Below are 27,348 nucleotides of genomic sequence, written 5' to 3' on the forward strand. Positions count from 1 at the left end.
AGCTCAGACAACATTCTTGGTGCGCAGCTACAAAGTAGATGGTTGGCTTCTGGTAGACATAATATTTGGACCAGCGCCTGGACATTTCTCTTCAGTGGATGCCTTGGTAAACAGAGTTTATGTTACTCTCAGTGACGTAACAAGGAAAGTCCTTGTTCAAATGTTTTAATCAGTCGCCAGAAGTGACTTGCCAGTTTTGAATTCGTGCACAAAAAAAATTGCCACTGCTGTGTTAAAAGAAAGAGGGAAAGAAAGCGTTCTCCCTTATCTTTGAAGAAATCAAAAGCATCTTCTCTTCACTGGCCTTATTTTCCATGAGCTTGTCCATCTGGTTCAGAGTTGCCAAAACAGAGTGAGAAAAGGGCAGCAAATAAATGTCAGAGAGGCAGCCAATCTGCATAAATCTCCAACTCCTTCCAGAGAAACTCCTTCCTGGCCTGCTGGGCCTTCCAATTTTGTGACATGAGCCAACAGGCATTGGAACAATGTGGAAATCAAAAGACCTATTTTGCACAAATCCAAACCCTTAAAAGCAGTTTCTCCCAAACCACTTTTCCACTAGATGTGCACCAGTGTGCCGCTCGGCAATAAAGCAATGTTATTCCAGCAACCCAGTCCCATATGTCCTGGATACAGAATTATTTCAGGGTATTCTGAGCTGACCACAGGAAGACGCACTTAATTCTCGTTAAACTGTACTCTAGGAAAGCAGTAAGGCAAATCAGCTACCAGATCTTATTTCACTGAGTACAAAAGCAATGGGCAGATTATAAGTAAATCATACTTTATACTCGTTCAGAACTTCAGACGTGTTCAGGGCCACTAACACATCACAACAATCCTTTGAGATAGTGGAGCATGTTATTGTCACCCCCGCTTTGGAGGAATCCAGCTCAGAATGGCTGGTGAGTTTCCCTTCATCACACAGCTAGCTAGACATTGAACTGGGACCGAAAGCAAAATCTTTTCACCAAAACACCCTTCCCAAGTCCACAGTTACATCTGGTGCAGAGCTGGATCAGCAGTCCAGCGTGCTGTGGGGTTGGTTTTTGTTTCTTTGGGTGTTTTTAACCAAAATACTCAAGTGAAATAAACTTCAAGATGCTGCAGATCCAGCTTAATGAGCCACAAGAAAATTGTTCGGACCATGTATATTTCAACGCTTCCCCAGGATGCGACAGTCATATAAATACAACCATTGATAAGCTCCATTCAAAGATAGCAATCGTGTTGGTACCAATGATAATGGTACTGCTGATGATTAACGATTATATCTTGCATTTCTCTAGGGCGTTACTCTTCTCGGAGTGTTTTTCATAGCCACTAACCGATGGAATTAAATGATTCCTTCAAATGAGAAAAGAATTTTTTTCACTTTAATTTTCAAGTGCCAAGGAACACAGCGATGTAAGTCTCTAACATGCTTGATGCCAGGTGAAGTAAAGCAATGTGAATTTTTAAAATCTAAACAGCTAGTCACTGAAGCTACCCAAGTAATAGGTTTCTCACTGCCTGTGTAACTCTCAATGAAACTAAGGGGCACTTGATACCCAAGTAAAATTTGTATTCCCAAGGGACAAATCTTTCACGATAGCATTCTCTCTTCTAGACACCTTCTCACTTGCAGCTTCTGAAATTCAGGCCCCTGTGAAAAACCCCTATCTGAAGCTTAATTTGCAAGCTGAAAACATGCAACAGGAAAGGTATTGCAACTTTACAAATAGCTGTTTTATTAAGGGGCTTTCTAGACTTAAAAGAAAGCTTTGTCCAGATGCCGGCCAAATCTCTCTCCTGTAGGTTTTCACTTTCTCTGTGTCACCAAGTCATAACCAGCAACGCACCCGGCGTTGCATGCAACCCTTCAAGCAGACAACATTGACCTGGGATCTGATGATTATTTAGTTTAGGAAACACTGCCTAGTAGCCTCCACTCTTTATCCCCGTTAGGAATCGAAAGCACACTTGCAAGAATCTCTCACCTTCCATGAAGAAAAAAGCAGAACAAGCCGTCCTGAAATTCGTAGACTTACAAAAGCGGTAATAGCTTGACTGCTTTAAAAATGTCAGTCTACCTCTTCTGTTCTTGCTGCCACTCCTCCCAAGAACCAGCACGGTGCCCAAGCACGGCGTAAGTGTTATGTCAACTAAAGAGGCTTAAAGGGGAAGAAAATGTGATCTAAACAAACCTCCCTGAGCAGACATCCTGCTGTAGGCTTCAATGGGAAACATTTGTTATGAAGTAATAAGAATTTGCATAATTTGGGGGAAGACTTTGTTTTCAAAGTAATTCTATTTTTCACCTGCTCAGCCCTTTGCCGTGTGTGGCTTTGGTTAAGTTTTGTTGATGGAGGCCCATGTTTAACCAACTGTTTTTAATTTACAAATTAAACTTGTCAGAAGTAGAAATCCTTCCCTTGGAACTCTTCCAATATGTCAAGAATTAATTCTAATGAAAACGGCATTGCCTAAATGCAGGATGGCCAGTCACTTATTTTATTTACACAAAGTCCCTCTCAGTTTCTTTGATAAAAGCAGCTAAATCTTTTTCCTCTTTCATGTTTTGTCAGCACTTGATTCCTTTTGTCCCTTGGCTATTTGCCTAGCTGTGGACAATAAGGCAGGAAGAATAGAAGCAGATTGTTGGAATGGCCCTCAATAAACCTAATTATGACATGTTGACTGCCCTCACCATGACACAGTCAAGGGACCCAGGCTTATTCAATTACCCTTGCCAGGTTTCTCTTTCAGACCTAAAGTTATCCTTTGACTGTTTGTATTTCTGAACAGTATTCATGTTCATTGTGAAAGAAAATCCCCTGGACTTTGAGGGGTTTTTAAGTTGATGCTGTTATTGTAGCTAATTTTTATTAACTGAATGATAACATGATAAAGAAATAGACTTTTGTTATGTAATAAGAACAAATCAGTGTGTGCTTAAAAGTTACACCTCTCTTTCCTTTCTCTTCCAGCCAGCCTGGCAGGACATGTAACCTGAATTAATAAACAAAATAATTTCTTCAACCTGCATGTCCCTTTCAACATGATACTGAGTCTAGCTCCACAGAACGGGACTGTTGCTTCCATGTGATTCTTCTTAACTTAAAAAATAATAATCACGTGATTGGGGGTATTTTGGAGGGTTTTTTTTTTTAACCACCAAGAAGGTTCCTTGCCCTATTAACACCAGAGAACATAAGTTCATTGGTACCTTTACGCCAACAGCTATTTCTTCAGCTGTTTGAGATAGACAGGATGCACAGTATTTAATTAAATCCCTGGCTGCTGGTTGGAGGAGCCCTTTCCTCCTCCAACAGATTGTTCAGAGATCACGCCAGTGGTTCCTGCAAAGCCAGTGTATAAAAGCTGTGTGTCAAGTGAACAAAAGAGTGGAAAAATGAATGAATGCCAAAAATCAGCTACTGATCCATCCTAGCTTTTAAATCAACTAGGTCTGATAGAATTAACATTCAATTGTATTTAAAACTGCACGAAGCCTAGCAGGAAAGATTGTTTTGTAAGTTGCAGCATCTCTGGGTAATTTCTTTCTCCTTCTTTTTTTTTTTTTTCTGTTCAGAAACTCATTGTTCCCTTTAGGTAATTTGACAGCTCTTGGGACTACAACAGAATAAAAATTCAACCACAGTATAACAAAGTAGGTGCTGTAATTTCTTGAATTTGTTCCTCAGTTCAACTTCCTTCATTAGAAAATTCCCATCATTCTAACAAAAGCACGTCTAAATTGCCATGTGCTCTGCAAGTGAATTTGGAGTTTGGTGGGGTTTGCTTTGGTTTGGTTTCCAGGGAAATTACCTTTGTAATCTTAATGTGAGAAAGAGACGTCACAAAGGACTTATGAAATAAAATATACAGAATCCTTAGCGTTTGAAGAATGTTTGGAATAAGTACTCTCTAGAACATGTTCTGCTCTGCTGGTTCCTCTCCTGGCAAAGAGCAACAGTTTCAATTTCTCCAGATTCTAAAGGGATATTTTTAATCTCAAACATCCAAACTGAATTGTACAACAAAGTCTTTAAGTATTATTAATATAAATACTTTTAGTGGAATGTATATTTATATTATAGAATGTCATTCTACAGTTTAGTTTTAGCATTTGTTGATTTCATTTTCTTTAATTTGTATAAATTTACATTAACACTGAGTTTTTAGAAACAATTACAAAATTGTTTTGTAATTGAACAATTACAAAAATAATCATAATGGTACTCTACCCATAAATAAAAAAACACTTCTTTTAATAGTAGCATGGAAAACAGTAAATGTCTTACCACTAGAAAGTTAGTGCCCTTCCAAAGTGTTCAAATTACTTTAATCAGCAAATGTAACCTCATGAATAAAGCTTTAAAAAGTCTACTTTTGCTACTCTATAGTGGAAATGTTATTAAAATATCCAAGATGTCTCACTATTTTAACCTGAAGCATATGTATTTTTGCATTCCCTACAATATTTTAATGTTTTTATATAGTTAAACAGAATAACAACTCTTCTTCAAATCTCAACTAGCACTTCCCTAAGAAAACATGAAAAAAAAAATAAGCAAAGGAAATCAAATACTCAGATCGATTACTGCTCACCACCCCAAACTTGGCAAAGCGTTATAAATGCCTGCCATTTTAAAAGTTATACTGTTATCTTGCTATTCAAACTATATTAAACAAATGCATGCCATAACTCTCACAAATTCGACTTCTTCATACCTGTTGGAACCCAATTCATGTGGAGTATAAGTCAGACGTCTGCTTATGGATACGGAAAGGGAGTCAATAACTTAAATTGCTTTGATTTGTGTGGAGTTACTCAACAAAAATTCTAATGTTGACCAAAAGTAGCTGAGATCAGATTTCTTCTTTAATCTATAGGTCAAGTAGTGACTTTCTCAATCTTATCAAATAAAAATTTTAATTTGCCATTCAAAGTTCAAAATTGCAATACATTTGATCTGAGTACAGGATAATCACTAAAAAAAATAGAAGCAAACTCTTTCATATGGTAAACAGTAGTACTTATTATTCTGAATGTATAAAGGGGTATAGTTTCTCTTCCTGATGTTCTCATTTTATAATGTTCTGCTTCTATTTTTAAAGATTGGTAGATATTTTTTCAGAATTTGCTTACAAAATCTGTTTGTTTAAGATAAAGAAAACTACAACAAAATTTAAGCCACAGATATCAGATACATAAGAAAAATTATGCATGCATATATTAGATTGGGTATTTTAGATGCTCTAAAAATTCCTCAAACAAAAAATGACTTTTCACAATACATTTTACATTGTTAATTTTATCATTTAGTCTTTGCAATTAAGGACTGTAGCATTTGAACCATTCTCTATTCTCAGAATATATATTAAAAACTTGATACGTAGTAGATGTTGACTTCTGAAATAATTTTCCGCCACAAAACTAAATAAGCGAGGGGAAAACTTTATTAAAATCTTCCCTCGTTAGGCTACGACATCTTGCTTTGAGTTGTTTTCAACGTAACAAAAAATATTTCTTACATTCTCCTCAAGTTTCTAAAATGCTTCATAAAAAAGTCCTTGAAAAAACAATAAAAGTTTTCAGATTTGAAAATATCTCCCATTTAATCTTTACAAGTTTTCTCACAAACTCTGTTTTGAGTGGAAATTTTTGATTGATTCAAATATGATTTTTTTATTTGTAAGTGTATATTGCATGTATTTTAACTCAGAGGCAAAAAAAAAAAGCAAATCTTGTTTATCCAATTGGGTTTCTGAGAACTACTAGTGAGGGAGCTAATTTAAGTTTAAGATATGACAGCAGAATCCGATTAAGTGAATGCACCATTGTCTGATTCTCTCTCTCCTCAAGCCCAGACAGTTCCTAGCTTTGACTTCATCAGTTGCCAGAAATCTCGTGTGTTCCTCTCTGGGCACAGGAAAAAATGTCTAGGCACAGATGATTTGAAAGAAGGAATGTTACCATCCTGCTTAAGCAACTCCAACTTAAGGAGAAGTTCTCTAACCAGTACCCCCAGGCCTTTCCAGCCTCATCTGGAAGCCACAGCTATGGCAAGAGGTACAAAAAAGCATGCATTTCCCCTGTGTGGATGGGGAAAAGCCAGGGTGCCTACCTGTTCAATGGCGCAGCAAGTCCCCACCCTCACTCTTCCGGCACCTAAGGGCATCCTTCCCCCCAGAGATAAGACAAGTAAGAGTTGCTCACCTCCTGAGACATCGAGGGGCCACCAGGGGCCTCTCCATTCTTGCCCCGATTCCCCAACTGCCTGGAGGCCCCACTGTTTCCTCAAACAGCTGCCTGGGGCTTCCCAATGTCTACCAAGAGCTGGACTTGGCCGCAGCTGCCACAACCTGCCAGAGCTGGGAGAGACTGTTGCCTTCACCTGGCCAACGCTTCCATTTTTCAAAGGAAGAGAGAATGAGGTCCGGAGAGGGAAAGCAACCCGGTCACAATGATAGTTTCAGAGACCTACAAGAAACATCTAAAAATTGCCTAATACAACCTTCACAGCTGAGGGGACCAAGGCCCCCCAGAATTAGGGTCTTACCCACCTGCCTGTAACCAGTGAGTGGATGGAGGTTCCTCAGCTTCTCGTGAGGAGTTGGTCCATGATCGCTCTAAGGGGCTCCTTGCAAGGACTGAGGGTCACGTGGGTAAATTCTCAGCAGCTCTGGATTGCCAGACCCAGACTTTGGCTCCATAAGTAAACAAGATAAGGCATAAGAAATGAGGAGGTATCCTAGAAACTCCAAGATACAAGTGGAGGGTAACTGAGTATCAGTATTATTATTATATCCTTATGCTCTCACACACAGCTGTGCCAGGCCCATACTCCATGCACAGGGAGCCCATGTGTCTTAGCCTCCACCTTCCCCACCCTAAACTGAATGAGGACAAGGGTAGATGCATTTCTGTGGGACCTGAAGCTTTTATCGTTTAGGGGTCCCCTGCAAGGGATACACACAGGTGAGGGGCCCTGGAACCGAAGGTTCCTCAGCTCTATGGTAAACCCACCTCTGCCCAGGACTCCTCTTTCATCGTCCACTTGAGAGGGCCTGGGGGAGATGTGGGCTGTTTCTAGATGCTTGTATCTACTGTCATTACCTAATACTTACAAAACATCAATCAAGTCTAACTGCCAACTATGGGGGCTCAGCAGGAATTCAAGATCATGAGAGTCCACAAACACAGTGGGCTGTTTCTGAACCCCATATATCACAGGTGGGATAAATGCCAGCTGTCCCTCTGGGACCCTCGTGGCTTACATTCTCCAAAGCAATGTGTTTCTGAGGCTCTCCAGGACCCTCGCGCTGAGAGTCCAGGAGCCTCTGGCCTTCCAGAAGCTCTCCTAGCCAGTAGACCCATCATGGATGCCCCTTGGGCCCTACTCTTTCTGAAGAGGAGAACCTCACTTCTTCTGACTTCTGACAATGGTCCAGGCACCATTAGAAGCATGAATATTCAGATCAGATATCTGCTCCTTAGAATCAGAGGCAAGATGGGCCCCAAAGTGCCCTCCCTGTCTGTGGCTCTAAGCCAGAACAGACGCTGTATGTCCTTCCTCTGGCCCTGCTTTTTGCCAAGAAACCCAAAGGACACAAGCCAAGTCCCTTCCCTGGCATCCAGGAAGTGTGGAAAATCTACCTACAGGAGAAATGCTCTTGGTGCCCACCTGCCTCTGCCTCCCCCAGATAGCTCAATGGGGTACCACGCCCTGGAAGGCCGTGCTCACCAACAAAGAGCTTCCTCATAGCAGAACTAGTCCTGCCCATTCACAGCGAAGTTGGGATCTGCTGGAGTACGATTTGGGGGGCAACAGAAACCTATACCTTGCCCCAACCAAAAAGCTTTCCTACATGGGTACCTGGAATTCTGCCGTTGGGGAGTCATTCCTCCATGCCAGGCAATTGCTCCCAGGGCCCTTTTGGAAACTGCATCCTTAGGAAGGGCAATTGGTCGAGTCAATGTGAATGAGGTAGAGCTCGGTGGAAGCAATGGTATGTGTGTGTGGAGCTGGAGTGCACAAGGGGAGGGTAAGCCAGGTAGAAGCAGGACGGGGGTTGGGGAGACAGGAAAGAAGAGAGAACAGCAGCTGAGACTGCCCTCTTTTCACCCAAGGTCAGCCCATAGAGTCCTTTGTGAAAAGAAAGTGAGAGAAACATTTTCACAGGGTTTGGGAACGGAAGATTGGGGGCAGGGAGATGATCAAACATCCCTGTACAAAACCCAAACTTGTTCCCGTAACATCATTTCCTATAAACTACTACAGTCTGAGTGACCGTCTCCTAAAGTTTTTCCAAAAGGATTTTCCAAGTACCAGAAATATCGATGTGAAAGATAATCATTGTCTTCCCTAATGAATTTAATTTGAGCTTTCAATTTTAAAAATAAATAAGTAAAAAGGATTCATTTCAGGGGAAAAAATCATTACTTTAAACAAGTAACATTAAATTATAGTAATTCAATAAAACGATGAAAGTTCGCCAGCCAGCAAAGATTCAGACCAAATTCGGCTCTCTATGTCATTTGTATTTTGTGGTAAGGAGAGTGTTGCCCTCCTTATCTGCCCCAGGTATGTGCTAGTACTCCACCGGGAAGGCAAGCCTGTATAGTGGCCATTGGTTTCAATTTGTCTAAAAAGGACAAACCACTTGACACACAGCTGTGCCAAGGAATGAGTACCTGACCTACACAAGATCTGTTTGTCTCCACACCCACTTCTTGAGCCTCTGATGAAAACGAGATGAGGTGGCCTTCCCAGCCCCCAGCTGGCTTTGTACTCAGGACGCCCCGAGAAACCCTAGCTGACACTTTCCACAGGCAGGAAGAAGACAGACAGAAGTTGAGGCCCAAAAAGTTCACTGACAAAAGCCCGGAAGCTAATTCAAAACAAGCCAGGCCTTAAGTTTGCACCCTGGCCTTCTACCTGGAGCTGATTCCCTGTAGAATGGGGGACATTCCACGACCCAGGCACCCCTCTTGCCCCTGCACTCTTAAGCCAGGCTCCTTGTAGTTTCTAACCTGTTGCTAAATGGGAATTTAGTGCTCCGTTTGCCTTCTTCTTTCAGACAAAAATTCAGCAGTATTCAGAGCTTGGCAGGGCCAGTGACCACAAGCAGACATTGGCTTCTGGGAAGAAGCTATAGAAGTTGCCTTTCTACTGCCCTCTGATAAAAGTGTCTTGCATGCGTACAAGTGCCGATGTGTCCCATCTGCGTAAAAGTCAAGCAAATCGACCACCTGGAAAGTTTCCACCCTGGAGAGCTTCCCAAATCATATTCTGCCCTGGCATATTGCAGGTTCCCTGGATGCTCTGTGAGGAGACCCAGTTTATTCGCTCGACCTCCTGAAATGGACTCCCAGCCCCCTTTAGAAATGGTCTGAGAGGATTTTATGTCTTAAAAATTTCCAACATATAACCAATAATTCCAGACACTGAGATCCCATTCACTTGGGAATCATACAACGGAAAGTTGAAGTGTTTCCCCAGATGAATTCATGGGTCTCTTTTTATTTTAAAAAGTTACAAATCTAAAAATCAGAAGAGAAGGGGCAGCTCTCCCACCGGAACCCCTGCTCCCTGACTCTGAGCCAGTTCCCCAGAGAACGCCTCAGCCTGCTTCCTCCTTCACCTGTGTGATGAGAACAATGTGAGGATGTGTTGAGAATCTAAAGAGTGGTTGTTCTGCTGATGTGGACCTGAAAACCACTGATTTTATGTGGTCGAAATTTCTGTTGAGAACCTCACAGCAACCTGACAAATCACAATCTTCCTCATTGGGATTAATCCTCCCAAGACCCTCCTTCCTACGTGGAGAGCTGCATACTTTTGCAGGTAGTAATCAGATGTCACAAATTATGGGCCTGATTCAATCCAAATTATGCACAGAGCCAGGAGAGGGGGAAAAAAAAGCTGCTTTTCATTCTTCTCAGCTCTTTGCAGATGCTCTAAATGCCAGGCCTGTTTACATCCCCACTGACTCCTCTGGAGTTCCGTAAGGCAGTCAGAGGGGAAACAGAAAGAGAACCAGGGTTCCCAGCTGGCTGTTTCTATCGAAGCACAGACAAAACTTCTAGCATTAGGAAAACACACCTTCCTGCCTTGTGTCTGGCTGAATAGTGCTACATGCTGTGGGGCTGGCTGCAGGAACAGTCAAGAAAGAAGACTTGTTTTTGTTTTCCTGTTATTTTGAAAAAAAAGAATCAAGATTTTGATTTTCAAAAATAAATCCCTAGCCCCTAACTTGTTCTCCTGTTTCCAAAAGGCCCAGTCCTAAGAAGGAATGACTTGAAATACTGACTTTAAAATATGTATTGGTGGGCTGCCCTGGTGGTGCAGTGGTTGAGAGTCCGCCTGCCGATGCAGGGGACACGGGTTCATGCCCTGATCTGGGAGGATCCCACACGCCGCGGAGCGGCTGGGCCCGTGAGCCATGGCCGCTGAGCCTGCATGTCCGGAGCCCGTGCTCCACAACGGAAGAGGCCGCAACAGTGAGAGGCCCGCGTACCTCAAAAAAAAAAAAAAAAATATATATATATATATATGTATGTATGTATGTGTGTGTGTGTGTGTGTGTGCGTGTGTATTGGTGTTCACATCTCCAGTTTTCTCAGGAGGCTTTGGAGAGTGTTGTTTTCTCATCTAGTTGGAGCCCAGTTCTTTCTGGTTCATTCCACAGACTTGAACTTCCAGCTTAGGGAAGCCAGGTACTCAGCAGCATCAACAACTAAATTCCTGAGCACCAGATTTAAGGAAAATGGGCTGAAATGATCTGAGGGAGGCAAGCTACGTGCAAAGACATAAAAAGTCTTCTGTGCCTAGAAGGGAATGGATACATACCCCTTAAAAGTTCATAAAATCAAAAACTAACATTTACCAAACTCAAGAAACCCCTAGAGAATCAGGCCAGCACTTTTCAAATATTAGAAATACAAGACCATGTTTTATTAGACATAATCTGCTTTCCTACTAGTTCAAACCTAATTTGGTAACCCTGAAAGACAATTTCTCTTTTGTAACTAAACAATCAGAATAAGTTGTCTCTGAATTGTTCTACAAACTATCCATAATTTTTCCAGCGCAGAAAGAAAAATAAGAATGCTTAACATAAGTGTACCATTTTTGATGGAGGTGAAGTGAAATAAATAGTAGATAAGAAAAAAAGAATAAAAAGGGGAACCAATAAGTCAAAGCAAAAAGCTTTCCTTGGATTTAGAGAATGTTACATTTGGAGAAATATCAAAATATTGGAGGAATTTCCTAAGCAGAAATTTCAAAACCTATGCTCCTACCTACGTACAGTGGTAGAAGGAAGTGTCTCTTTTTTCTTGTACAAGTGGCCACAGGCAAACACACACACACTCCATGTTTAGTGAGCATTCCTTCACCATTTGTTCTCAATGCAGAACCCAAATTCCACCAAAGCTATCAAAATCACAAATGCCGTTCCCTTTGTCTCTACCACAGAGGAATTATTTTACAAATAAAGTCACACATGTGCCAAATGGTGCTGTTGGATTGGAAACACTCTAAATGCTGTTAAGTAAATCATCGCTTGCCAATAGGATGGAATACTATGCAGCTATATAAACAGGCTGAGGAGACCCTCAGTCTGATGAGGAGTGATTGCAGAGATATATTCTAAGGTGGAAAAAAAAAAAGCAAAGCGCAGAACAGTTTCTGCAGTGGGCTACCATTTGTGCAAACAAAGAGGAGAGAATATTTTTAAGAGAGAAATACAATTGCTTGTTTATGCAGACTCTCTAGAAAGACAGCCAAGATACTGAGGGTCCTGAGTGGGAAGAAGACTTGTCACTGTACGCTCTTTTCTATATTTTGAATTATGTACAGAGTGTAGGTTTTACCTGGTCAAAAATAAATATGATTTAAAAATACAATCTGACAACACATGTATTTTTCACTTGAGGGGGTGGACGTGAGGGCAATCCTCGGAATCAAAGAACGCTTTCGTTTTTTAGGCTAAGAGTTGGCCCCCATAATCCAGGAGTCCCCTTGCCTCTAAAAGCCTTCAGGGGGCTAGCACAGTCCAGAAGGAAGGCCCAGGGCTCACCAGCGAATTTTTATCAATTCACTGGGGGTCGACCGGCCAAGGAGCCGGGCTGCCCGCTGAGACGCCTAAGCCGTGACAGCTGCGTAAACTGGCGGTGCCCCAGCCTGACCTATTTCAGAGACAGGTCAGCCCAGTGCATGCAGGGATAAGAAAACAACCTTCCTTCTCTCCAGTGGCTGCACTCCAGCAGGAGAACCACAGGGCAGGAGCTCTCCAGCCCCCCGCAAGTCTTACAAGCCAGGCTACTTTCTTTTTACCCTCGCATTGCACCCTACTCATACAAAAGTCCCAAGCTTTGGGGGCTGGATAGAGAGGGAAACTGAATAGAGAGGTCATTGAAATGTATCCTCCAGCTTAACAAACGCTATTTTGGAAAGTTTCCTTAATATTTCTGAACTCCAATTTTAAAGGAGAGGGATTAAGAAGAATCATGCAGAAAGAAAGAAGAATGCACACGATATCACGTGCGGAGCCATAAAGATATTTAAGAACAAGGAAGCAGGCTGGAGAAGGGACGCAATGAGAAATTACACAAACACAATTCCACAAAATGAAGGATTGCACCAGGATTTCAGGAATAAGAACGCATGTGTGAGATCCATTTTCAAAAAGCAACTTATTTGTCAGTCCAGCGGAGGAAAAAAATCTTGTGCAAATACACAAACAAAACAAAGTTTGATTTGGAAGAGTTTTAAACAGCCAAGTTAGTCTAAGAGAGAAAAGTAAACTACAGAACGGGAGAAAAAGTAATTAAGAAATATCTTTTGACATCTCAGCAAATGGTTTTCAAATTTTATTATTTTTCAAACTATTAAATCAATATAGTCTATTACATTAAAGAGTTTCTTATCAACTCAATTTTCTGGAATCAGTGAAAGTAAATTTTTTGGTGTGTGCATGTATGTGTGTTGGTCTTCATTGTTGCTCCTAAGCCTGAATTAAGCTTTTATTTGCCCTTGGGCAGAGCCCATCTGCCAGTAGGCTAGTCACTTTCTGCATGTTCAGAGGGCTTTTTTCCACACAAGATTTTGAGTTTTCCTGTGAGATAGGTGTAACTTGCACATAACTTGCATCTTCTCATTTTATTCTCATATCACCCTGGGAAATTGGTATAATGTGCTCCCATCTTACCAGACATCAGCACTCAAGGGGCTCACACCCAAAATGTGCTGTTCTCAATTTTAGAGCAAAATCAGTGATGCAAGACAGACTACTTTTACCTTGGGTGCTATGCTCTTATAAGGCAAGCAAAGACATGAAAAAGGACTTTGGGGTGTGTTTAAGTCAGACAAGAAACATTCATTTGTATTAGTGAACTTCAGTCAGGAAACCAGCCAAGTGGGGATTCATAAAGAAGGAACCTGTTGCTTTTCTTATAATAAAATGAATTGGACCAATTAATTTTCTTTAGTTCAGGTTAAGCTCAACCATGGTAATTGGGAGACACACACACACACACACACCCTGTGGCCAAGATTTTCTTAATCTTGATAATATGTTTGAATACTGGAAGAATTTTAAAATATGTGTTTGAAGACAGACTCTATGAGTCTATAATTGTTTAAAAACAAGATTTTTTTCAAAAAGAAGATAGACCCTATAAAGGAAACAAAAATGATGTTAATACCCCCAGACAATGCCTAATTAAGTTAATGCCTATATTAGGGTTTGCCAAAAAAAAAAAAAAAGATAAGAGGGGTATAGTGGCTGTACTCTTAGTTTATCTGTGTACCTATAAAAATCACAAGCCTACAAAAGTAGACTTTCTGTTAAAAATGTAAATTTGTACGTGACCATACAAGTATTGACTATGAAAGTATACAAAAACCAACTCCATGTTGCTAGATAAATTGCACACAGCCATTAGCTTTCCTTTCTGAGCTATTCTACCCTAACTTACTTATTGTTTGCATGTAATGACATAAAGCCAAGTACATTTAATTCTGTAGTTGTTTCCAGAAATATGCCTACCATCTGATTATAAATTTTTTTAAAATTTACATTTAAGCCTCCTTAAAACTATACTATTTGAATTCTCAATATGATCCTGGAAATTTTTAATGCTGAAAATCAGTGGTATTTCCTCTCCCTCAATCCTATGTTAGTCAGCCAAGAAGAGTCTCCCATCCTTGTCACAAAGCATTTTGATCAGCTATTTTAAAATAGAATCCAATGGAATCGGATCCAGAATGAGCGGGAAATTGTTCCTCGAATCAAGAGTTTATATTAATATGCTATTGTAGATACAGTAAAGCTGGCCAAATAAAAATACATAAAAATCAAATCACTAAATGGGTTTAAGGAGACAAATATATGGCTAGTTTGTTATTGCCTGTCATGAGTTCTAGTTTGTATTACTGGGGAAGATTCATTTCCCAATCACTGCAGTAAGAAGGCGGACATAAAAACTCAGACTACTTACTTTGATTGAGTTGCTTCACTGCAAAGAGAAGGGGTTCTTTGTTGTTTGGGATTTTTTCAACTTAAAATCCTGCAGCTAAAATGTAAATGCTACGAACTTCGTTATATGCAATGTGCAAGGTAAAACTCTTTCTCAGGATTTTTTTTTCCAGGAGAAGTGTGCACCAAATCAAATTTGAAATGTTACACCATTGTTCTTTATTAAAATACAACTACTTCTTTAAAGAAAAGTGGCCATTTCCAGGGCAGAAATTATCTGTTAGTCTCTTCTCAGTTTTTATCAGGAAGGAAGGAAAACAGACATTGAAGATACGAATTCATAAGGCCTTTTACTGCTCAAGTGTCTTCAACAACTATTTTCCACGGTTTTCATAGCTCCCTTTGACAATGGTGAAGCTTCTAACTCATCTCTCTTAAATAAACGTTTTATAACGTTAACGGCCATTTCGATAACTGCTCATTTTCCAGTTACAAACTGGAAAGTACATATATTCTATTCCTTTGAGACCATCACAGAAATGTGGGGGAAGCTTTCTAAAAGGAGAGACGTCCCGATTCCAGCAAAAGTTCAACACCGTTGGAGCTCAGCATTTGTCCCAACACTGCAAGATAGAGCTGAAAGCTGAGCTGTGCCACTCTCTACCCAAGACTGGCATGAACGGGGTGAGAAAACCTTTCCCAACGGAGCAGAGGATGGTCCTCTGTTCTCACTTTGGTGTGCATCTTCCAAGAGAGTGGCAACTTCTGAAACTCCTTTTCACTTTCTCTGATCACAGTTCCCCACTGAGGCAGCCCGTGCTTCTTTTTTTTTTTTTAACAATAATATCAAGTATTTATTTTTTCCAGCCTTATTGAAATATAATTGACATAGCCCGTTATTGAGTCAGTAATTCTGCCTTGGTACTGACATCAGACCCCACTCAGAGTATGACTCTGCTGTCCCCCTGGCAGTATATGAATACATAGCCTGATATCTAAGGGGGGAAAGTCACTTTAACTCCACATGTAAATGAAACATGAAATATACATATACATGGAAAATGCAGCAAAGAACTCTCTAGCACTGCATCTGGACCCAGGGCAAGGTAGTCATAATAGATCTGCACTGACTCACTTCCAGCTTAATCTGTTTCAGGCAGTTGTCCCACACTGCAATGACTGGGACTATTTCAAAGGACATTTGAGCACACATAGATTATTAACTAATTGGGAGATTATAATACAAAATGTTAGAAAATACCCACTAATGATTCTGACTCTGTATGTCAAGATTCATCTTGTTCAAGAGTGAATAAGGGGACTTGCCTGGTGGCGCAGGGGTTAAGAATCCGCCTGCCAATGCAGGGGACACGGGTTCAAACCCTGGTCCAGGAAGATCCCACATGCCGCGGAGCAAATAAGCCCGTGCGCCACAACTACTGAGCCTGCGCTCTAGAGCCCGCGAGCCACAACTACTGAGCCCACGTGCCGCAACTACTGAACCCCGCGTGCCTAGAGCCCGTGCTCTGCAACAAGAGAAGCCGCGGCAGTGAGAAGCCCGCGCACCGCGACGAAGAGTAGCCCCCGCTGGCCGCAACTAGAGAAAGCCCGTGCACAGCAGAGAAGACCCAATGCAGCCAAAAATAAATACATAAAATAAATAAATTTATATAAAAAAGAGTGAATAAGAGTAAAATAAAATAAATGAAATAAAAACAAAACCCTAAGCACAGTTATTTAGTAGTGAAATGAACACAGAGAAAGGGATTCAGAAAATCCCGCACACAGGCAGATCTATGATGCTCAGTTGAATATTCAAAACTGAATCTGGCATAAATTTCACAACCTCAGAGTGACTTGTTGGAATTTGCAAATTAAGCACAGAGATGGTATTTCCAAAAGAGTCTTTGCATGCATTTTAGCTCTCATAATAAAAGAAAAATCTATCCAAATATATTGAACTCTTAAACAAAACAAAAAAAGCCTAACAGTTCATCGAAAAATCAACAGCCAAAAAAGTCATAAAATTATTCAAAGAAATATTTTTCCTAGCATTCAACAGCAGTGCTGAATATGAATTGGTAAGCTGTGCTGTTACCTCAAATTCTCATGACTCTAGAAAGTGTAACCTACAGGAGAAATAAATCCTTGTGTGTGTGTGTGTGTGTGCGCGCAACTGGGTATAGTTTACTGCCAACATAACTCATAGTGACCGACTTATAAATAAACTTTAACTATACACACAAACACATATCTGCTCCTACATTGTAGGAGGTTTAAAAATATACATGGGACTCATCTAACCATCCATAAACACAAAAATTGTGAAAACATATGCAGAGAAATGCAGTCAATCTAACTCCCAGTTTCCTGTGTATTTAATTGTTCTCCAGCTAGTTTTACACAAAACTCTGACATCTTGTCTTTACGTCATTCCAGCTTGGCAGGTAACTTCAGTAAAACTTCCATATTTAGAAATTTAGTGACATTCAGGATCTTAGCTTCCATGCCTCTCGTCACCTCCCCCAAACGAGAACTTATTTGATGATAAGTTCACCATCTTAGCCTCAGTTCTAAACAAGAAATCACCATAGGATAATTAAAAACACCCCATGAATCTCTTCTCTGCAAACTTAGGACACGTAACTGGTTTCGGTTCCTATTTCTTAAAGAGAATTCAGTCAATCCTCCTTAGAGGTTTCAGAGGAAAAGAAGGATTTTCCAAGACAGATAAGTTGAAATGATCCCGCTTTGATCTCAGTGGTTAAGAATCCCTCACAATGGAAGATGGCCACTGAGAGGCCGGGATCCCGGCCTTTTAATGCGTAACAATGGTATCAACAAACAGCTACTTAATCAATATTTGGCCAGAGCTGCTGAAAACTTCCTTTTCAGATTTTAATTCCTAGTTGTAAAACAACCCCAGAGCAGCCAGTGAGATAAGGCATTAAACTGACTGCTTAATTGCCTTTTACTGTCTTGTTAGTTATATATGTACATTCTTAATGGTTCTTTAATCTTTATTTACCCACATAAATAAGTTACCTGCCATAGGACTCCACCGAACTGAACCAACCTTCTCTGCCCCAGCCCTGGCCAAACTCTCTCACTGTTTATTCCTGCTGTTGAGGCTTTTAATATTCATTGGCTACTTATTTACGTACAATGTGAGCATATAACCTCATAGTTAGGAAGGAATTTTTTTCCCCTTAAAATATATGTATTCATGAATGTTGAACCTGAGTTCGGTGGCAACGCTCGTATTCACCTGATTAATTTCCGCATATTCCACTCCCTGAACTGACGCGCACTTGCTGGTTCCACCTCACCGCGCCGATGGCTTTTACTGCACAGCCCTGGGGACTCTTAAATGACCCTTCAGTAATTATTACCCACGTGAAGCCCCTACGTCCCCGCTCCGGTGCTATCAACAAGCAAATCAAACTTCAAAATAAACATACAATTTCAAGCATTAGTTAGAAAATCTGCATGTTTTCAATAAGGCTAGAACATGAGCCCACAGCAGTCAACCAAACAGAACAAACCCTCGAAAAATAAAACCACGATCCGAACTCGGGTCTTTCCTTTCAAATCGGGCCAACAGGAAAGTCGTTACCGTTATCTCCTTGAAAAGAACACAGCGAGGTGTTTTAATTTAATTCAAGTTTTGATATTTCCAATACATTTCTAAACGGGTGATATTTCCTTGTTGAGTATTGTAAGGGCTTCAGATAACATGAAATTTACCCCAAAGACCAGAGACGACATTGGGGTCAAATTCGTGATTCTGACAAATGGACTCGGAGAGTGGGCCGTCCACTTTAATAAAGGTTCCGATGCCACAAACCTAAGATCTTATAGCCCGTGATTTTAATCTGTGGGAAAGTTCCTCCCTCCCCCGCCCCCGCCTGTTCCCCGCCCGCCCCCCCCCCCCCGCCCTTTGCCTCGCGCCAAAACGTCCTTCCCTGCTAACTTGAAGGCTGGGGGGGTCCGGGGGGGAGGGCGGGTGAGGGAAGAAACGGCCTTCCGCTCCCCTCGATGTCAGTAGCACTCCAGTTAATGATAAAATGTTCTTTTCATGATTCCACTGGAAACGAAATAGTTCCAGGACTTTTAAAACTTCTGTACGTTTTTAATTGCTTTATCTTATGTCCCGCTGAAAAGTTGATGTCCTCGTTAATTTTAGAAAAGCTCCTAAGTTTACAAACTCAAGCAAAACTTTTGTCACCTTCACTTTCTCAAATTAAAAAAAGAAAAAAAGCACTGTTTTTCAAAAACATCAAATTGAAAGGGAGCGTTAAAAAAAAAAAAAAAAGGAGGGTAAGCTCCAACCTACCTATGCTTGGGGTCTCTTGGCTCAATCTTTGAAATTGTTGCAAAGCTCCCACGCTCACTGGTGATTCTTAAAAGGGGTAAAGTCCTATGAAAGTGTATCTCCAGCCCCAATCAAAACATCAATTTGGCAATCTGGCCTCTCTCCCCCTGCACTCCCGAGCTGCCACTTCAAAGCCGCAGCAACAAGTCAGTAATTGTAACTTTGCATCTAAATATTTAAGCGAAAGTCTTGCAGTCGCGTGTCCATTTACAGTCCTCATCTGTGCTCTAATTCCATTACGGCACAAAGCAAAAATGTTTCCCAAAACTCACAAACAGGAAAAGCGTCACCCTGCTGCTGCTGCCGCTGGAGGAGGAGTTGATGAAGGAGCAGTTTCTATTGATTAGTCACTGCTTTTGTGTTAAGGGCTTTCTTTAAAATAAGGAAAAAAATGGGGGAGGTTGCAGAAATTTCACTAATGTGAGCCTCAGGCAAGGAAGGGGGAAAAAAGAGGAGAAGAAGAGGGCGGGGGAGGCGGGCTGTGTCTAGATGAAAGTGAGAAGGACATAAAGGAGGCAATTGAGTCGGCTGCAGCCCGGCGAGCTAAGCTTCGAGCCGGCCGGAGCTCAGGGGAGGGGGCGGCGCGGCGCTTTGGCGCAGGGCGCAGGAGTGGGGGCCGGCCCATTGTGGCGGCGCCCGCGGGCCAGCTCCGCAGCGCCGGGGGAGGAACAGAGACGCCTATTGAGTGGCCGCAGCGCGGGCAGTGCCCACAGCCCCAGTTGCTGCGACCGGGGCTAGGTTCCTACCGCTGCGCCTGCTCGACTCTTGGGGAGAGGAATGGTGTGTGGGGAGGGGGGTGGGGGTGTGAGGAGATGAGGAGGGTGCTGGGGGATGTTCCTGGCTGCCCTACCCTCTCCTGCCACCCTGGCAAAAGAGCTGGAAGCAAAGATCCAGAAGTGGCGCACAGCGTCTATTGCGCGCCTAGGGCGCACGGGCCTGAGCGCCCCGCGTCGACCCGAAGCGCTGCTCTTGCATTGGGCGAGGGACACGGCAAAGTTGGGAAGGTGAAAGAGGCCATCCAGAAGAAAGGACAAGACCCTGCAGAGAAAAACAAGGGCCGTTCTGACCTCTTTCAGGGTACCTCTTTCCCTGTGTCCCAGTCTCTGACAAGTAGAGAGAGGTACTCGGGAAAGCCAGTCTCAGAAACATCCGGCAGGCCGGAAAGGAAGCTGGAACCTCCAGAGAGAGCGAGCCGCCCTGATCATGACACCTAAACGTCCCTCCTCAGCCGGGCTCCTCCTGCCCGGCCTGGGAGCTCAGAGCCGTTTATCAACATTCAGTCTATTTTCCAAGCGGGGCAGCCTGGGACTTTTGCAGCCCAAAGGACAGAGGGAATTTTATTTTTTTTTTGAGGTTTCTAAACTTTCCTTCAAACTACAGTCCACTCTGTCCTTCTCTGGGCCCCTCTTGTCCTCCAGGGCTCATCTGGAAAGGGAGCTAGAGGCACTGAAGTGACTGACACTGCATCTTCCCTGACAGCCCCAAATTAAATTAGACTTCAGCCCCTGAGGTGTGTGTGTGTGTGTGTTTTCAACGGTTCAGCCCCCTCTGGGGAGAATACTCTGATTTTGAAAATGGTAGCAATTGCCCTTGAATGGCGGCGGGCCCAGCTAGACGGCCCAAAAGACTAGAAACATTTTGTAGGTGAAATGGCCACTTTCTCCACGCTGGAAAGTCCATAAAACTTCCTGGCGCAGCAGCTATTGGGGCTCATTGAATAATTCATCCCTCATTGCAAGCCCATAATGTCTATTCTCGGGCCTTTGTGGGGCTGTTTTCTCTTCTTTTCTCCTTGAATTATAAAAAGGTTGCCTTCCTTTGTTCACATCAAGCTGCTGCGGGCCGGAGCTTTGTCTGGGCCGAGCTAAAGTGTGAGTTTCAATGGACTCTCCAGGCTTTGTCTCCCAAGTTCATCTCCAAGTGTAGATTGTGTAGAGAAGGCCTGCTTTGTAAAAGCTGGAAAAGTTGTACAAATGTTTGACCAGCTCATTTGGGGCGTTTTGTCTCCTGGGCCTCGGTTGCCGGTGCTGCGAGGGAGCTGTCGAGCTGCGGAGCGGACGCCACCAGCAACAAGTAGCAAAGCCTTGCCACCCTTCACCCCCCCCTTCCCAAGCCTCTCCTACCCTCTGGGCTCATTGCCCCGCTGCCTGCAGGGGCCCGTTAGGTTTGGGGTTGGCTGGTTTCTCGCCTTCCTCCCTCCCCAGCACCTCCGTGATGCATCTGGACCCAGAATAAAAGCTGCGGTCTCTTCTCAGAGACCAGGGCAGAAACGCACCCCTCCAAAAGGAAGGGCTTAAACTGAGTCCATGTGAGGCCCCTGCTTTAGAAGGAGGGCAGCAACAGCACATGTATCTCCCCTGCCCAACCTGCCGTGGGTTTTGGTGTTTTCTCTTGATTGTCTGTGTGCGCCGGGGCATCTAGGCACCTGTTTATCGCTGAAATCTGTGGTTCGGATACATGACATTGAAATCTGGGTCCCTTCGAGGTTGTGTACAGAGTTTGTATTGATTTGCAAAGCTGCCGCTCCGGAGGGCCAGCGGTGCGCCCCGGGGTGGAGCAATGGAGGTAAAAGAAGCGGCCACTCTCCTGAGCCACAGCCCTACCCTGGGTGCCACCGGCTGAGGGCTCGGGCCCAGCCGGTCGAGGTGGGCGATCGCTCCAAGCCCACCTGGAGAGCCGCCTGCCCTTCTAGGGCAGCTCAAAAGTCAACTCGGCCCAGCGAAGTCCCGGCCCCGGGCGAGGGAAGGCCGCGCATGGGGGAGGGGGGCATCGGGCAACTCCCGGCCCTGTGCGCTTTGGAGGAGGTGCAACCATCCCCAAGGCCAAAAGTGCTGAGACGCAAAACTCCTGAGACTCTCCTGCTGCCGTGAACCCTTCCAGGTTCAACTCCTACGGGGTTGGCTTTCTTTTGTGGGAGTGGGCGTACCTTTGGAGTCTGAAGACAACCCGCCGGCTGCACTTATGACTCCGCGGGGGAGATTCCCTCTTGAGGCTGACAGATCGCAGCCAACAAGAAGACAATGGTCCGCACCCCTGGGCAGAGAAAGGGTGCCGGCACTGCGAGCCCAAGAACCCAGACCCCCTCGGTTTGTAACCCAGAGCTTAGGCTTGTTTTACTTCCCAGACACGCACAGCTCAAACCCTACCGCATTTGAAAACCGATTTAAAACAAACAAAAAAACAGCCAACTTACAGATATACATTTATAAGGCAATCAGTGCGGTCGGACCCCACTGCCTTAAAGAGTTTTGAGTCTCTCTCTCTCTTGTCCTCGTTCCCGTCCCTCTCCCTCTCTCCCTCTCTGCGCCCCCCTCCTCTGATGTCGAAACCCCTTTGGAGACCCGGGCCTTTCCTAAGGGCGGAAAAAGTTCCTTTAACCTCCGGAGGCTCACGGACTGCCCCCTGCCTCACAACAGCTCAGAGACGCCCAGTCCCGTACCCCAGAGGGCAGCTGGGTGGCCCCGCACCCAGACTGCAATTTGCAGTTCTGCCTTCCGTGGGGCTGCGAGTGGTGTGGAGAAAAGGTTTAAAAATAGAAGAAAAAAAAAAGAAAAGAAAAGATTTTTGTGTTCACTGTAAGTGCGTCTCTGGTCTTTCACTTGAACGCTCCTACCCGGGTGCAGGGGATATGAGCGAGAAAGGGCCTTGACACGAGCGGGGCCGCGCCGCCCTCAGGACCCCAACGTCAGAGCGCGGAGTCCGGGGAGGCGCCGGCCCCCAGGGCGCCGCCCAGCGGGCCGCCGCTTACCTCGTTCGCTCAGGATGCCGTCGATGCTGTGTTTCGCCTTCTTCTCACTCTCCTCCGCTTCCTTCCTTTCCAGGTCGGCCTCCTCCTCCTCGCCTTTCCCGAATTTACTCCTCAGGATGCGGCTGATGGAACTCACTGGGGGCGGAAGGAGGAAGGGGGCGCTTACGACTGAGACGTGCAGGGCCGCGCTGCAAGGGGCCCCCCCGGCCCCTAGTCGGGGTATGGGTGGGGGGGCCTAGAAGGCCTGCCCTAAACAGCTTGCTTCTGCCTCCTCCAGCGTCTTTGGGCATCCTCGTCCTTCTACACCCCCTCTCACCCTCCCACTCATACCCCCCATCGCATAATCGGCCTCTAGGAACAGCGAGCCGGGAGCCTGGAAAGCTCGCACCTCCAGGTTAGGGCCGGGAACCGCGGTCTCGGTCCGCTCTCCCCAGTATGAAGTTTCCCTCCCTAGACTCCACAGACGGGTCTCTAGATCTCCAATCTAAGAGATTTCTCCCGCCAGCCACACTGCACCGCCTCAACCTGAAGGCATTGCGCCCCGCGGTTCGCGGTAAAGGCAGGAAGAACCAGAGCGGACCCGTCCCCTGCAATTCAACTTTTTTCTTTTTTCTTTTCTTTTTTTTTTTTTTTTGAGGCCATAAAGGGTTTAAATTTCAACTGCAGGATCGTTTCCTATTGTAAAAGTCAAAAGAAAATGCACTCTCTCCCATTTATTTTTTCCAGATTCCAGTCTGGTAAACAAATCCATGCTCCGAAATATCTCGTTCTCGCAGGGGGGAAAAGGGAGTTTCCTTTTAATTAAAAACAAACCCGCGCGCCCTCGCCCTCGCCTGCGCTCGCCCCTCTTCTCCCTCCGCCTCCCCCTGGCCGCCGGGGGCGCCGGATGGGCCCTGGGACTCTCGGGAAAAAATCCCGGCCGTTGCCGAAGCCTCCCCTCCTTGGCGCGCACGGTGAAGTCTCGGTTGGCGCGGCCCCATCTCCCTTCGGTTAGGATTACCAAAACATTTGTTTCTCTTTAAAAGGGAACATCAATATTAATAAACGCTTGGCCTCCGCCTCGCGTTTCCTGCCCTGCCTCTTCAACAGAAATCCTCTTTGGGGAGCCCTCAGCGGCGGTCTCTCAACCCCAGGACAAGCAGCTCATCACTCCCTCCATAAAACGCCAAAAACGTCTAGCTCGTAAATATTTCAGAGCCCTGGGAGGGGCCGTCTTCCGATCGCCCAGATCGATCATTGGGGTGATGATGGTTCAGATGGCCTGCCCGGATAATAGCGACTGACGCCTCGCCCCAGGAAGACGTTAATGAGCCTGGTACCTGAGGGTACGGTGTTTCGGTCACAGACCGCGTCCTTGAGTAATTTGTCTCGAATTTCCCAGCTGAACATGCCTGGGTTCTCTCTTTTGTATTCCTCAATTTTCTTCTCCACGTCAGGCGTTGTCACCTGCTTTAAGAGAACAGGCAGGCAGGCGTTGGTACCCAGTCCTCTGGGCCAGACGTGGCGACCGCACCGCCTCGGGCCTGGAGGGACGCTCCTTCTTGCGCCCCCTGGGAAGGTCCCTCTGCTTAGCAAAAGGACCCTTGCTCTCTGAGGCTGTGTACTTTAGAAAGGGGCAGAGAGGAAACCATCCCACCCGGAAGCAGCCTGTGTACTCTTCTCCCCAGCTCAGCCCCTCAATCGGCTTAAAATAAGAAGAGGTATGACATATGGGAAGGGGTGTACTTTCTGATTCATGGAAATAAAGAAAGGCAACCCCTTACACTGAAACAACACGAAAACGAAACTAAAAAAGGAATGCTTGAAAGAGTAGCAGAAAACTCAAGTTAGATCTGCGACTTGGGCCTTTCCAAAGGAGCACAAGATTTTAGCTAAGGTGAAGACCAAAATGAAATCCAAAAGGTGAGTATCCAGGTTTTTTAAAAATTAGAGAGGATAGCAAATATGGATAATTTTAGAGACTGACTCTTTTTCTCCCAATAAAAAGAGTTTCCAGAGATTCTTAGAGAGGTTGCAAAGGGGGCTGGCATGGCAGGAGGAGAGGCGGTTGTCTGGAAGTCTTCAGTTTACCAGAACCCTCCTTTGGGTTTTGCCCTGTGGCAACTAGAAAATTATATTGGATTTTCCCCACATCCAGAAGAAAAGGCAGACCGTATACAATCCCCTCCCACTCAGCCGTAGCCAGTGTGATTCTCTTTCCTTTTTTAAGGAGAACCAAAATAATTTGAGGATAGCACCAAAGTACCTTTTAAAAGCCAAGTCATTGGCTCATTACAAAGAAAACAAATCACCCTGGCTTGACTCCTTGAAGACAATTTGGACTGGAGGCGACTGGGGATGGGAGTTGAGAGAGAAACCATTAAAAGCCAAAAGTGGCTCCTTGGATTAGTTTTGGAAAAGGCAGTGCAGTGGCTGGGAGCTGGGATGATACTTGGGGAATAAACCAGCAACAGGTGGGCACATACAGCTTGCACACTTTGGGTGTTTGCCTATTAAAATAATTTGATGGGGATTCCAGGACTCTGAGGCATAAAAAACAAATGCCTTACCACCTTTGCAGAAAGGCTGGAGTTTTTCCTTAGCATTCATCAAGGAGCGCCAGCTAAGACAGCACTCTAGCCACTTCCCTTCAACCCCCAATACACACACACACACACACACACAAACACACACACACCTTCTCAGATTTGGAAAAACTCCTCAGAAAGCCCCAGATGGCAGTCCTTGCCCCCTGCCCATTCTTCCCTAACTCGGGACACTGCAGGCAGGAGGCCTCCAGGGCCAGGACCACGCGCTCACCTTGGGCTTGCTGCCACCGATGGCGCCGGGACGGATGGAGCCCGTCTCCTGATATCTGCACAGGATCTTAGAGACGCAGCCGTGGGACACACGCAGCTGGCGGGAGATGACACAGGGCCGGATGCCGTGGTGGGCCATCTCCACGATCTTGTGACGGATGTGGTTGGGTAGTGGCCTGCCGTTGATAAATACACCGCCAAGTTGGTTGACCCGGCCCTGGCCGAGGGGGGTGGACACTGAGAGCAGAAGGCGAAGAGAGAGACGCACAGACCGTCACTTCGGGAGACCAGAGAGCAGCCCAAAAGATGAACCCACCTAATTTCTCACTTCTCTGGCCCATCGCCATGTTACAGCCTCAACACTGAAACTGCTCCATTCAGGCTCCCAGCCCCAGACCCTGTTTCAACTACACTTGTTCAAATTATTAAGCAATTCAGGGGCACATAATCTTGTGTGAAGGGAACAACCAGGGCAAACTAACTCGCTCCAGTGAAACTGTCTTCCCTTTGGGCCCAGGAAAGGGGACAACTTGTGGGGGGAGACTCTGAGGCTGGAGCAGCCTCCTGACAGAAAGGTGTTCACCCAGGCCTTCTCGAAGTCACACGAAACCCTATCTAACTGAGGCAGCTTTCTTTCTAAGGCACTTGGAGAAGCTGACAGCCCTTCAGGTTTCTGGCTAAGAGGGCCGCAGCCAAAGGTCAAAGAGGGTCCTGAAAGCAAGCCGCAGGTGTCAGTGCGTGTCACCTGTTACACCTCGGGACAGAGGCGACAGACGGGTCTGCTCGCAGGTCCCCTCGCCTCCGCTGGTGCCCTGGATATTACATCCTACTCTGGACTGAGGGCCAAGGCTAGGCACCACCCGGTCAGCATCCCGGCTCGGGCGCCTCAACCTCGCAAATTGCCTAGAAAGTTTCGGGCTTGCAAATCCTCTTGCCTCCCTGGGATTCCAGAACCTTCAGGCTAACTGAAAGGCAGTTCCCCAAACAGGTTGTGGAAACTTCGAGATGCCGCTGGAGATGAATGGAATTCTAATTAATAAATCAATTAATACTAAATTTTCCAAACTTTGCCGCGGCAAGAAATTCCTTCCGGAATTAACAAAAGTTTAGCAAACACGGGAGCAGCCGGGACAGTTTTGAGATGCCTTCGGGTGGACAAAATGCTGAGAAGTCGCTTTCTGGTGCTCAGAAGCCGGCTGATCCTCTCCCCACCACGGCATTTCCAAAACAACAGAGGAAAGCGCAACGGCCCAGGAGCAGGCCTGACGGCCAAGCTCCGCGAGGACTTGAGAGAAGGGCGCTTCGTTTGCCCAGAGAAAAAGGAGTCGGGGTCTCGCCCGACTGTTCCCTCCTGGGGCGGGGGTACCCCGGGAATGGGCTCCTGGACGCGCCTGTGGAGACCCGGGGCTGGGCGGAGCAGCCCCGCCGCGGCCCCGGGGTTTTGGGCGGCGCTGAGGCCCTTTCTTACCTTCCAGCGGGAACCCGCTGCGCGGGTAGTTCTGCCCCGGGCCCGGCCGCATCATCCTGGGCACAGCTCCGGCCAGTGTGGTCATCCTGGGGACAGCGCCGCTTGGAAATTATATCCAGGTGAAGGCGAAATAGAAGGACGAGAGAGGCGCTGGTGACCCTCGGCAACTCCCCCGAACGTGGAGAGCCCCTCCCCAAAAAGACTGGAGCGAGAGGAGGGACACGGGGAGGGGGTTGCTCGCTCCTAGTCCAAAGAGAGGCTCGAGGTGGAACCGGGGAAAGGGGCGGGCAGGGAGGGCCCAGAGTCCAGGATCCCGAGCCCAGGGCGGAAAAGTTTGGTGCAAAGCTGGGCGAGCGGCCCCGCGGCTGGGAGCGCTGGGGAGGGGGCTCTGAGCGCCGCGACGAGCCGAGGGGGGGGCCGGGGGCGGTGCGCGGCCGGCCTGAGTCTCCTCCCGTCGTGACACCGAGTGCGGGGATCCGGGCTCGGG

At 45.5% G+C, this 27,348-nt stretch overlaps 1 protein-coding gene across 4 annotated transcripts in view; it reads right to left on the reverse strand.

The window, feature by feature from the left end:
- PAX3 (paired box 3) overlaps positions 1-26,946 on the reverse strand; it is a gene marked incomplete at both ends in the record, with an annotated part of 94,203 nt that extends 67,257 nt beyond the window's left edge. For 2 of the 4 annotated variants that reach the window (XM_082841053.1, XM_082841051.1), the window contains 4 exons: positions 22,596-22,730; positions 23,915-24,044; positions 25,395-25,630; positions 26,862-26,946. In XM_082841053.1, coding sequence (XP_082697179.1) covers positions 22,596-22,730; positions 23,915-24,044; positions 25,395-25,630; positions 26,862-26,946 — 586 coding nt within the window. Of the gene's footprint in view, positions 1-22,252; positions 22,731-23,914; positions 24,045-25,394; positions 25,631-26,861 lie in introns of those variants that run through there. The other 2 variants (XM_082841052.1, XM_082841054.1) reach the window with 2 other exon arrangements.
- Between the last annotated feature and the right edge of the window lie 402 nt (positions 26,947-27,348).

Source organism: Leucopleurus acutus (assembly GCF_964270905.1).
Source record: "Leucopleurus acutus genome assembly, chromosome: 6".
Taxonomy (NCBI): domain Eukaryota; kingdom Metazoa; phylum Chordata; class Mammalia; order Artiodactyla; family Delphinidae; genus Leucopleurus; species Leucopleurus acutus.